The 12,388-nt window shown below is 34.4% G+C and overlaps 2 protein-coding genes and 1 long non-coding RNA gene across 3 annotated transcripts; all 3 read right to left on the bottom strand.

Moving 5' to 3' along the window:
• Nucleotides 1-6: 6 nt before the first annotated feature.
• Nucleotides 7-591, bottom strand: LOC125853016 (uncharacterized). The gene is made up of 3 exons (XR_007445102.1): nt 489-591; nt 254-409; nt 7-173 (listed from the first exon to the last, which is right to left on the bottom strand). It is a non-coding gene; the product is annotated as an uncharacterized LOC125853016 (long non-coding RNA).
• A 236-nt stretch (nt 592-827) lies between these two features.
• On the bottom strand, nt 828-8,618 carry LOC125853015 (uncharacterized). The gene is made up of 2 exons (XM_049532702.1): nt 8,569-8,618; nt 828-2,318 (listed from the first exon to the last, which is right to left on the bottom strand). The coding sequence occupies exon 2, from the start codon at nt 2,250-2,252 to the stop codon at nt 828-830; it is 1,425 nt and encodes a 474-aa protein (XP_049388659.1). The 5' UTR covers nt 2,253-2,318; nt 8,569-8,618.
• A 2,278-nt stretch (nt 8,619-10,896) lies between these two features.
• Nucleotides 10,897-11,865, bottom strand: LOC125853014 (uncharacterized). Its single transcript, XM_049532701.1, has 2 exons — nt 11,544-11,865; nt 10,897-11,459 (listed from the first exon to the last, which is right to left on the bottom strand). The coding sequence occupies exons 1-2, from the start codon at nt 11,863-11,865 to the stop codon at nt 10,897-10,899; spliced, it is 885 nt and encodes a 294-aa protein (XP_049388658.1).
• Nucleotides 11,866-12,388: the final 523 nt, after the last annotated feature.

The raw sequence follows: 12,388 nt of genomic DNA, 5'->3' as shown, positions 1-12,388 counted from the left end.
GATTGATCAGCAGAAAAACCGAGAGATTCAGCACATTTAATTTTTCCACTAACTCGAGCAAAGAAGTCTTCTAGATTATCAAATTTCAATGGACAGTCGGGTGGTTGACTAATATCAGATGTCTTGCTTCTGGTATTAGCTAAGGATGGGGAAACTGTGCCTTCCTCGACATCCTGAATAGAAAAGGCTCTCAAAATTAGATGAAGTAACCAACTAACCGGACGTAACAACACAAGTAATAAGGAGAACTTACTTTGTCAGAAGGGGAGATTGGTGTAACAGCGGAAACTTGGATGTCTGCCTCAGTCCTGTCTTCATTAGCAGGAGTACAACTTGTAGGGAAGGCTGATGTAGAAGGTATGGCAGAAGTTGTGCCTGGTGAAAATTTCCTCGAGTAAGTCTTCGTCTTCTGAAAAGTAAAGTGAAGGAATCAGGCCAATATATCTCATTATAATCCCAGAGGCTTGTTTGGGGATGGGAATTTTTACCTTGCATAATGTTGTTGTAGCTATATTTTCAGCTGCCTCATTCAAGTTCTTTTGTTGTATGGGCACGTCTTGCTGAGCCAAAGATTGCGATGGAATATTATCCCCTGAAAGCAATTAAGGAGGCAGTACAAGACACCAAAATCAGAATCAGAAATCAAACTGAGAAAAGGACAAGAATGAGATATAACATTGAAAGCTATCACAAAATCTAATGTAATGACATATGCAACAATCACCAATAATTCAAATGCATTTTGACGGCTCTATCATTTGTTCAGAAAAATAGAAATCTTATAATTTGTTTCATCAAGAAGGTTATCATACCTTCATATTTCCTCTTCATATTCTGGCCAATTTTTCNGTGGACCACCAGGAATCAAAGAACTCAGTAGAGCTAGGATTAGTATCGAATGGAACAAATGAAAACTTCCTTTTCAATTGGCAAAACCTTGATTCAGTTTCTTCAGTGTAATCTGCAGATTGGAAATCTTTTCTTCTAATCGGAAGTTTATTGGCCGATTGGTGGAAGGGGACAGCCTGAGTCATACCAAACTGTCGGGCAAACTGATTTGGAGAGTAATGTTCTACCTCATATTTGCACTTCAAAGATTCATCCAGAAGGATACTGTAAGGGAGGTCTCGAGCAATGAGATAACTGGCCCAAATATCTTGTAGCTCTGGCATATTAAGTTTTTGGAAGTCAGGATCAAGTGATTTCTTAAACCAGACAGGTCCAAACTTCCTAGAAGAAAACGGGGTGAATTGGCTGATAGTTCTAGATGCACATTTATGAAAAAAGCGAAAGTATTCCTCGAAACTAGCATAGGTGGGGATATTACAGGTATCCAAAGTAGCAGGTTGGAATTCTGGGAAGTAAGACTGTAGCCAGAATTGCAAGATCCAGAATGGACCTCTTCCATATAGAAACTTGCCCATAATGATTTCAGTGCATCCATGATATAAATTAGACAAGAGAAAAGGTGCCAAAGCAAGCTTTCTACCTGCAGCAAGAGCGAATGCCAGTTTTGTGCATTGCTTAATCATGTTTACAGAAGAGTCACAGAACAGATGTTTACTGAGCCACGTAAACAGAAAAGATAAATGTTCTTCCTTTGTCACAGCTGTTTCTGACTTTGACACATCAAGATACTTGCTGTAACGCAAGGAATTATCATAAATTGTTCCATACTTGGGAAAATGACAAGTCGATCCAGCCATCCCAAGAATGGCACTGACTTCCTCCCCATGTGGCCTAAGTCCTGTCAAAGCAACAATATCTAGTACTGTTGGCCCCATCATACCAAATCTGAAGTGGAACGAGTTTGTGGAGATTGACCAATAGCATAAAGCAGCATACAGAAGATTTTTGTCCATCGAGATATCATTTTTTGACAACTGAATGGCATCATAGATATCAGCTGATTTCCAAACTTCCCCTTTGACCTTCTCAACTCTATCTACCCAATCATTCCATGATCTACTATTAGAAGGCCATGAATCCAGATACTTACCTCCGAACCAATCAAGTTGCACGGAGTGTAGAAGTAGCTTCTCTCCTACAGCTAAGGGGTAAAGAGACGAGAGCTCCGGAGGAAACATTGTCTTAAAACATGGACCTAATATAAAATTAGAGGATGATCCAGGAATAGGAACAAATATCTTGTCAGGAATCAGCTCTTTGTTCAACTCTTGCATTTTCTTGGCCATTTTTTCCTTTGACTGAGAAACTTCAGTACCTAAGCTTGCAACTTTATCTTTTGCCATCTCTAGTACTTTTCTCAGATGGAGCAAGTTAAGAAGAAAAAGATTGTAAACGTCTCAGAGAAAAGCCTGCAGACGTGAACACGTAATTTGAGTTCTTTAAACTATTAGAATTATTAGCTTCTAGGCGTAAACAAGGAAACAAGGAACACATATGCTGAAAGCTGTTTCACCAAGATAGAATTCAATCATCTACTCAATATATGTTCTCACATTAAACAATCTGCTACATTACATGCTTTTCAAAAAGATTCCTTATCAAGTGCTCTCAGTTTAAACAACAACATACCCAATGAAATCCCACAAGTCGGGTTTGGGGAGGGTAGAGTGCGCAAAACTTACCACTACTTCGTGGAGGTGGAAAGGTTGTTTCCGGAAGACCCTTGACTCGAATACAACAATCAGATTAAGTATGAAAAGGAAAAAGGACAGTAGAAAATATAGCAACTTCTACTGAAACAGTAACAACAACAAAATAATGCAATAACGGAAGCATCATAAAAATAGAAGGTGGTAGAAAGCAAAAGCTAGACAGTACAAGAATAAAGCTACTACTACGACATACACCACTAAGCCTAAACCCTTTAGGAAGCAATAGAATACTCCACCACCTATTAACCTTCTACCATAATTTGCAACCTTCACACCCTCCTATCTAAGGTCATGTCCCAGTAAGCTGGAATCGTGCCATTTCTTGTCTAATAACCTCTCCCAATACTTTTTCGGCCTACCTCTACCTCTCCTCGCACCCACTATATCCAACCTCTCGCACCACCTCACTTGGAGCATCTTAAACTCAGCAGCAGATATTCGAATACCATCTTTTTATTTGTTTATTCAAACCAAACAAAGATGAACTAAATTTACCATTCAGTTTTCCCTTCCTTTCCCTTTCCTCCCCTTTTCCTTTCCATGCGATAAAAGTGGTGTCTTTGGTCAGTTTGGTCATACCTCGATAACTCTACATGCTCCCTCTCACCAAGACAGATACATGTCACTCTGCTCATTAAGGTACCTAGTTGTTTTTACCAGCTAGGCCACACCAAGTTCCTTCCTACCAACACAGATACATGTAGCTCTGCCCATTAAGGCACCTAGTTTTTTTTTACCACCTAGGCCACACCAAGTTCCCTCCTTTCCAAGAAGAAATAACAAAAATATACCTATAAAAGTACTCCACTAAAGCATTTGGAATTTTCTACAATGAGAGAGCCATTGAACTATATAAAGCGTCCACCTTTTTTACCCCTTTAGTTGCTCGAACCCACATCCATGAGGATACAGATCGATAGTGCTACTGCTTACCACCCGAACAACTTCTTTTGTCTACGAAATTCACACAACTAATAATTTAGGAGTGTTTTTACCCATTTAAACTCTAAAACTAATGGATTACTATTATAAGAAAAAAAAATAGTTACCTCATAGTTAACTCTTTGTTTTTCCACACTGCATGACTGTATTTATTCAAAAGTTATCAAAAGACTTTTAACTTATTTCAAATAAAATACAGAGAAAAGGAGGCCTGTACCCACTGTCAAATCATTGCCCCCTGTGTTTTAATTTTATTTGTCACCAAACTAATACTTCATCCGATTTAAAAAAAATGGTGAAGTTTGATTTGAAACAGAGTTTAAGAAAAAAAAAAAAATTAATCTTGTGATTCTAAATTAGAGTTATGTCAAATGTTTCAAAATACATTTTAATTTGTGACCTTAAACATATCACGTGAAAAATTGAAATTAAAATATTGCCAAAAAAAGAAATAGGTTATTCTTTTGGAAACAGATTAAAAGAAAAAGAAACTAGGTCATTCATTGTTAAAGTTGTTAAAAGAAAGGGTATAAATTTTTTATATGTTTTTCAAATATATGTTACTTCTTTAGTTCCATTTTAGGTGGAGTTTTTTTTTATTTGACATGATATTTCTTTTTAAAAAAAATTGTGGTCCAAAATCATTCTTTAATTTTTTGTGTGACTGGGAAATGAGAATTATTTCATTAGAGATAAAAAGAAAATTTAAAGTTAAATTGTTTTTAAAAATAGTAAAAGTGAAATGAATTAAAAAGAAAAGTGTATCACACAAAACAAGACACTGAAATATATTTTATAATATATGTTTTTGTAGTTTTTGAATATATAAATTTCAATGTAAAAAAATTAAGGCTTTATATTTTAATTTACGATCAAAATTTATAAATTTGAATCTCAATTTTTTAATTGTACCGCTTAAATTAGAACAAAATAATCAATAAATTGAAAATGCACACTTTATTAACTGTGTTTAATTTAACAGGAAGAGATGTATATTTGACATACTAATAAGAATTATCTTTATATATATATATATATATATTTATTTTTATCATCAATTATTTATTTCACGAATTATTTTTTAGACCTAGTACTAAATATCAATAAATATGGATAGTATGGTAAAATAGTCATGTTATCAAGTCTAATTATAACAAATAAAAGTGCACAAAGGGAATAACTTTTAACGAGTTTCATATCCAACTATGTATTATTCTTTTTACCTATTCAAACTATCATTTTCTTTGTATCAAAATACACATTGATGATGAGTTGGTAAATATTGTTTTGTGTAGGTCAATTCAATATTTATAGTTTCTACTAACGGATATAATATCAAGTGTATTCATTCGTTAGACGAGCATAATTAATACAAAATACCAAAATCAATAAAATTGCTAGGCGTATATAAAAACAAACAACAATAAAATAGAAAATTGTACTCATTCACTTTATTTCTTTTACTCCCTTCGTTTCAAAAGAATAATCCAATATACATGATAACGTAATCATGAAAATATAAATAACAATAATACATCTCATGCATACATGATGTATAACTAAGGCAAAAATAGAAACACAAAAACTTGCCGTAAAATTCCTCTATAATTTCGTAATATAGAAATTCATGAATAATTGGGGTAAAATTACTACTGCTACTACTGATGTCCTCTAATAAAAATTCGTCTATATGTGAATTGATTCATTAGCTTCGTAATATGTTTTGATAAATAATTGGTGCTAGTTCAAGTAAAAAGCAAAAATATAATATAATTCAAGTGGAAAACTCGTAAAAATTGTTATATTCAGATGTAACTGTTTTTTAATCATTATCTCTTTATTTAAAAAAAAAAAAATCTTTTTTCCAATGTAATTATCTTCTTGGAAACCTAAACACAATATACACACAAACTATCATATTTTGATAAATAGTTGTTAATTATTAATTAAAAATATATATGATTGTGTTTTTTGACCATTAAAAATATTTTAGACTCCTCTTGTGAAAAAAAAAACAAAAAAGAGCACTGTCGTTGTGAAGAACAAGCAATTTCAGCTATGGGGTAACCCTAAAAAAGCTTCTTCTACCTCATCAATGGTAACTCAGCCCTGTAATGTACGTTGTTGATTCAAGATGTTGTTATTTTATTTTTTTTGGTGAAATTCACATTGAGCTTTGCATGATTTATGTATCACCCTTTAGTATACTTCAATGGTTCTCTCATTAATGTAGTATAGATAGCCAAATGCATAAGTTTTATTGTTGTATTCTTGCTGTTTCTCTTTTTCCTGTTGTGAAGGAGGGAACTTGATCTAAGGGTGTGACCTAGTGATTAACAAAATTAGGTGAATTAGTAGGCCGAGTTACTATGCACCGATATGTACTGGATATTTGTTACCCGAGGCTTAAACAACGGGTAGAAGGGTAGTAAGTAGCCGAGAGTTGTCATACTTTTATGTGGGAAAGGTAAGGGTTCAGTTTAGTTAGTTATTAGTATTCTTATTCTTCAATTTTCACTAGTAGTCTCGTTATTTTCCTTTCAATCTTGCTTTGATTTCACTTATTTTGAGCCAAGGGTCTAGCGGAAACATGTCTATACCCCACAAAGGTAAGGGTAAGGTCTGTGTAAATCTCAACCTCCCCAGACCCACTTGTGGGATTACCATGGGTATGTTGTTGTTAGTGGATAATCAACACAAGACTTCATTTGTTCCATTAATGTATCTGGGGACAGTGGAATAACCATTTAACAAAAACTAAATGGGTGAACATTCCTAAAGAAATGAGGTAACAGGGCTGAATTTATTTATCTGCTACAAAATTTCAGAATTATACAAATGTTGTAGAGCAACAGACAACAAAAGTGAACTTCTTTGGAAGCATACAATATGTTTCCCATGTTTCGTTGTTTTTCGCCTAGAAGCTAACAATTCTAATAGTTGAAAGAAGTCAAATTATGCATTTTTGTCTGCAGGTTTTTCTGTGAGGTGTTTACAATCTTTTTCTTCTTAAACTTTCTCCAGCGGAAGAAAACTAGAAATGGCAAAAGATAAAGTTGCAAGCTTACGTACTGAAGCTTCCCAGTCAAGGAAAAATTTGACCAAGAAAATGCAAAAGGTGAACAAAGAGCTGATTGTTGACAGAACATTTGTTCCTATTTCTGGATCACTATATTAGGTTCATGTTTTAAGACTACATTTCCTCCGGAGCTCTTTCCTCTTTACCCATTAGCTGAAGGAGAGAAGCTACTTCCACACTCTGTGCGACCTGATTGGTTTGGAGGCAAGTATCGGTATTCATGGCCTTCTGTAACTAAAAGATGGATTGATAGGTTGAGAAGGCCAAAGAGGAAGTCTGGGAATCAGCTGATATATATGATTCCATTCAGTTGTCAAAAAATTATGTTCTCGTGGACAAAATTCTTCTGTATGCTGCCTTGTTCTATTGGTCAATCTCCACATACTCATTCCACTTCAGATTTTGTATGATGGGGCCAACAGTACTAGATATTGTTGCCTTGACAGGATGTAGGCCACATGGAAAGGAAGTCAGTGCCATTCTTGGTATGGCTGGATCGACCATATATTTCTCAATGTGTAGAGGTAGAAACGGTTGTGACAGAGAAAGAACATATATCTTTTCTGTTTACGTGGCTCAGCGAGCATCTGTTTTGTGACTCATCTCTAAACATGATCAACTAATGCAAACAACTGGCGTTTGCTCTTGCTGCGGGTTGAAAGCTTNAGACGTGAACACGTAATTTGAGTTCTTTAAACTATTAGAATTATTAGCTTCTAGGCGTAAACAAGGAAACAAGGAACACATATGCTGAAAGCTGTTTCACCAAGATAGAATTCAATCATCTACTCAATATATGTTCTCACATTAAACAATCTGCTACATTACATGCTTTTCAAAAAGATTCCTTATCAAGTGCTCTCAGTTTAAACAACAACATACCCAATGAAATCCCACAAGTCGGGTTTGGGGAGGGTAGAGTGCGCAAAACTTACCACTACTTCGTGGAGGTGGAAAGGTTGTTTCCGGAAGACCCTTGACTCGAATACAACAATCAGATTAAGTATGAAAAGGAAAAAGGACAGTAGAAAATATAGCAACTTCTACTGAAACAGTAACAACAACAAAATAATGCAATAACGGAAGCATCATAAAAATAGAAGGTGGTAGAAAGCAAAAGCTAGACAGTACAAGAATAAAGCTACTACTACGACATACACCACTAAGCCTAAACCCTTTAGGAAGCAATAGAATACTCCACCACCTATTAACCTTCTACCATAATTTGCAACCTTCACACCCTCCTATCTAAGGTCATGTCCCAGTAAGCTGGAATCGTGCCATTTCTTGTCTAATAACCTCTCCCAATACTTTTTCGGCCTACCTCTACCTCTCCTCGCACCCACTATATCCAACCTCTCGCACCACCTCACTTGGAGCATCTTAAACTCAGCAGCAGATATTCGAATACCATCTTTTTATTTGTTTATTCAAACCAAACAAAGATGAACTAAATTTACCATTCAGTTTTCCCTTCCTTTCCCTTTCCTCCCCTTTTCCTTTCCATGCGATAAAAGTGGTGTCTTTGGTCAGTTTGGTCATACCTCGATAACTCTACATGCTCCCTCTCACCAAGACAGATACATGTCACTCTGCTCATTAAGGTACCTAGTTTTTTTTACCAGCTAGGCCACTCCAAGTTCCTTCCTACCAACACAGATACATGTAGCTCTGCCCATTAAGGCACCACCTAAGCCACACCAAGTTCCCTCCTTTCCAAGAAGAAATAACAAAAATATACCTATAAAAGTACTCCACTAAAGCATTTGGAATTTTCTATAATGAGAGAGCCATTGAACTATATAAAGCTTCCACCTTTTTTGCCCCTTTGGTTGCTTGAACCCACAACCATGAGGATCCTGAGTGTTTTACACATTTTAACTCTAAAACTAATGGATTACTATTAGAAGAAAAAAAAAAAGTTACCTCATAGCTGAAATTGCTTGTTCTTGACAAGGAGATGGCTCTTCTTCTTTTTTTCACATGACTCTATATATTCAAAAGTTGTCAAAAGATACTTTTAACTTATTTCAAATAAAATACAGAGAAGAAAGAGAGGCCTGTACCCACTGTCAAATCATAGCCCCGTGTTTTAATTTTATCTGTCACCAAACTAATAAAAATTTTATACTCCCTCGGTTTCATTTTATGTGACGTAGTTTGATTCGGTATGACGTTTAAGAAAGAAAGAATCTTGGTTTTATTTTATATGACGTAATTTGATTCGGCACGAAATTTAAGAAAGAAATGAAGACTTTTAAAACTTGTGGATTATGGTCTAAAATGAATAATAAAAATTTATGTGATTATAAATCATTTCATTGAAGGCAAAATGAATATTTTAAAGTTAAATTGTTACTTAATATAAAAATGTGTATTCTTTTTTAGATAGACTAAAAGAGAAAGCAAATCACATAAATTGAAACAGATGTAATATGTTTTTTTAAATATATGTTACTTCCTTAGTTCCATTATAGGTGGAGTTTTTTTTTACTTGACAAGATATTTTTTTTTAAAAAAATTGTGTCTAAAATCATTCTTTAACTCTTTGTGTGACTGGGAAATGAGAACTATTTCATTGGAGATAAAAATAAATTTTAAGGTTAAATTGTTTCTAAAAATAGTAAAGTGAAATTATTTTTTAAACGAACTAAAAAGAAAAGTATATCACACAAAACAAGACACTGAAATATATTTTATAATATGTTTATGTAATTTTTGAATATATAAATTTCTATGTAAGAAAATTAAGGCTTTTATATTTTAATTTACGATCAAAATTTATAAGTTTGAATCTCAAATTTTTAATTGTACCGCTTAAATTAGAACAAAATAAGCAATAAATTGAAAATGCATACTTTATTAACTGTATTTAATTTAACAGGAATAGATGTATTTGTTGAGTTAACAATCAAAACACACTTAAATTATTAGTTCAACTAGTTTAAAAATAGATTTTATTTTTATTTGACATACTAATAAGAATTATCTTTATATATATATATACTAGATTCACCGCACGTGCGTTGCACGTGGGTTCATCGTCTTGAGGTTGATTCAACAATGAAAATGAATTGTGTTTAGCATATGATAGTTTGAAGTCCTGTTAGTCCTGTTTCTCTGTGAATTATTTTGTTAATGTGTAAAGGGGTATGATAAGTTTCTGTGCAAGTATCTTTGAGGTGTATGTGAATTCTTCATCTCCCTATATATGGCGAAGTTTATTGTCAATGTATATTTGAGTTGTTTGTAATATGACTATGTATGTTATTATTAATTACACCATATACTTTGCGAGGTGTCAGTTAAGTTAGCTTCGTGTTGTAAGGCATGTGCAGGCAATGGTAATATTCTATATTTGTTGCTACGACACATGTTTCGAATTAATTCTGCATGAATTGACAGTTTTGTCTGTTACTTCTGTTCTGTCATGTTTAACATGTCCCCTTTAAATAGTGTATTATAATGTAAGTGTATAATTACATAATAGAATATATAGAACTGTAATGTCATATTAGTTCGTTCTATGGTGTTGTTCATATAGTCATCCCTTCGACTAAACTTTTGAATACATTTGAATAATCTTTCATTTGATTCATTTAATGTGTTAGTTTTCCCATCTCCGATTGCTTCGATTTCTTAGCATTTATCAAATCTCGCCTAAAACTTTCTTGTGCACAATATTTCTTGTGTATGTCCCTTTGTACCGTTCTGGTTGTTCAGTCATGACCAATACCTTTATTGTTGCCATAGATATTCCTCTTGATAGTGCTACGTACAGTTGACCATGTGAGAAGACATGTTGTGGTAGGTACAATCCAACATTCGGTATTGTTTGACCTTGTGCTTTATTTATTGTCATTGCAAAACATAGACGTATTGAAAACTGTTTTCGAATAAATTTGAAAGGATATCCTTCATTCTCCGGTGGTGATAGTTGTATCCTTGGAATAAACACTTGTTTTGTTGCATATTCACCTGTTGTTATTTAGGCATGTATGATATTCTTGTCAAATCCTCTACAAATTAAGTGAGTCCCATTGCATAATCCATTTGAGGGGTCTAGATTTCTCAGCAGCATGATTAGAGCATTTTCTTTCAGCACTAACCTAATATGTAAATCGTAAAGATTCATTAATTGTTATGTATTTTTAGGAACATATTTGTTGATTTATCTTCTGCGCTATGAAGTAACATAATAAGACATTTAAAAAAGTTTAGACGGATTTGATAATGTACCTATGGGGTGGTAGTCTATTTGGTGTACGTTAAGGTGTTGAGGTATTCTTCTTGATAGTAGTTGTTGGTATCATCTTCCGCTGAGTCAAAGCTGATATATATTTTTTTTTCTCCAGGGAATTTCCCAATCAGGATTTCATTTAGATTATCTACAAATTCATTTCTACTTGCTAAGATTGCCCGTTCCGTTATATAGTCAGTAGATCTGTAATTTTGTTGAAGGTCTGGAAATATTTCGCTGATCAAGGTTTCTTCTGGATTAGCATGTTGTGTTTGTTGTACATTCATTTGTTCTGGAAGTGCTATTAAATTATCCTTTATTGTGGTCTCTTCCCCATTTCCAACTCGCAGCAAAAAATTACTAAAACTTGTATCTGCTCTTGCTCGCATATTTGTTGATAGTTGAATCTTTTCTATTAAAGGCCACAAATACGACTTAACCAAACTTGCATTTACCGTCTCCGCGCGTGTAGATTTTGGTACAACAGGCAAAACTTGACGGAAGTCCCCTCCAAATACCATGACTTTCCCTCCAAAAGGAATGTCGCTATCCATTATATCGCGAAAGCTTCTGTCGACTGTTTCAATTATGTGTCTCTTTGCCATGGGTGTTTAGTCCCATATTATTAATTTTGCTTGTCTAATTAGTTTAGCTCCCTCACCTTGTTTTGACATATTTGTCATTGTTGTCTCATCTGCTTGTAGTGGTATGGCAAATCTTGAGTGTGTCGTACGTCCTCCAGGCAATATTGTTGCTGCTACACCACTGGTTGCAGATGCTAATGCTATCATACCTTCTGATCTAACCTTTCCTAGTAACGCGCGATATAGGAATGTTTTCCTGGTTCCCCCAGGCCCATCTACAAAGAACAACCCTGGTGTTTCTGAGTTGACCCTTTCAAGAATGGTATTGTAAGCTTGCGCTTGTTCTTGATTCAATTTTGATTGAGCGGCAACATTTTCAACTGGCACTTTCATAGACATTTCTTCTATTATTTCTCTACATTCACATGGTTCAATTTGAAGTGGTTGTTGTTTGATCTGAGGGATGTCATATTTGTCCACACTTTGTCCCATACTCTCCAAGTAATAGTTAATACTTTTCAAGGTACATTAGATTGGTGCGTCTGTTGTGCTTGAATGGCTCATTTGAAAGTCTTCAGACATATCCCCATAATATGTGTCCTAGAGACATCTGACATCCATTGGGTTGCAATGAAGCAAGATTGTTGCAAACAAACATCGAAGGGCGGCGGGCATCTTGAAGGTGACAATCTCGCGTAAACATTTTGAAATGTTGTTATCTGATTCTAATAACCCTCTTTCTTTGGCTGCCTGCTTAAAAGTTTCACAATACTTTCTATTAACAGTGAGTAAGTATTCAAATGAAGTTGGCTGTTGAACGTGATTCAATAATAACCTTTCGTAGTACCTTTCTCCTTCTCGTGAATTAGCTGCGATATTGAGCATCTATGTTTATAATGTTAATTTTTTGTATTTACTCGAC

Source organism: Solanum stenotomum, unplaced genomic scaffold (genome assembly GCF_019186545.1).
Source record: "Solanum stenotomum isolate F172 unplaced genomic scaffold, ASM1918654v1 scaffold7686, whole genome shotgun sequence".
Taxonomy (NCBI): Eukaryota; Viridiplantae; Streptophyta; class Magnoliopsida; order Solanales; family Solanaceae; genus Solanum; species Solanum stenotomum.
This window is presented reverse-complemented; position numbering and strand designations above follow the sequence as displayed.

What these genes read in the sequence shown, in the direction of transcription:
- LOC125853014 (XM_049532701.1), bottom strand. Translation starts at nt 11,865, where the DNA reads ATGTCTATGAAAGTGCCAGTTGAAAATGTTGCCGCTCAATCAAAATTG. An exon ending in GACAAATATGTCAAAACAAG is followed by an intron (nt 11,460 to 11,543) that starts GTGAGGGAGCTA and finishes TAATTGAAACAG; the next exon opens with TCGACAGAAGCTTTCGCGAT.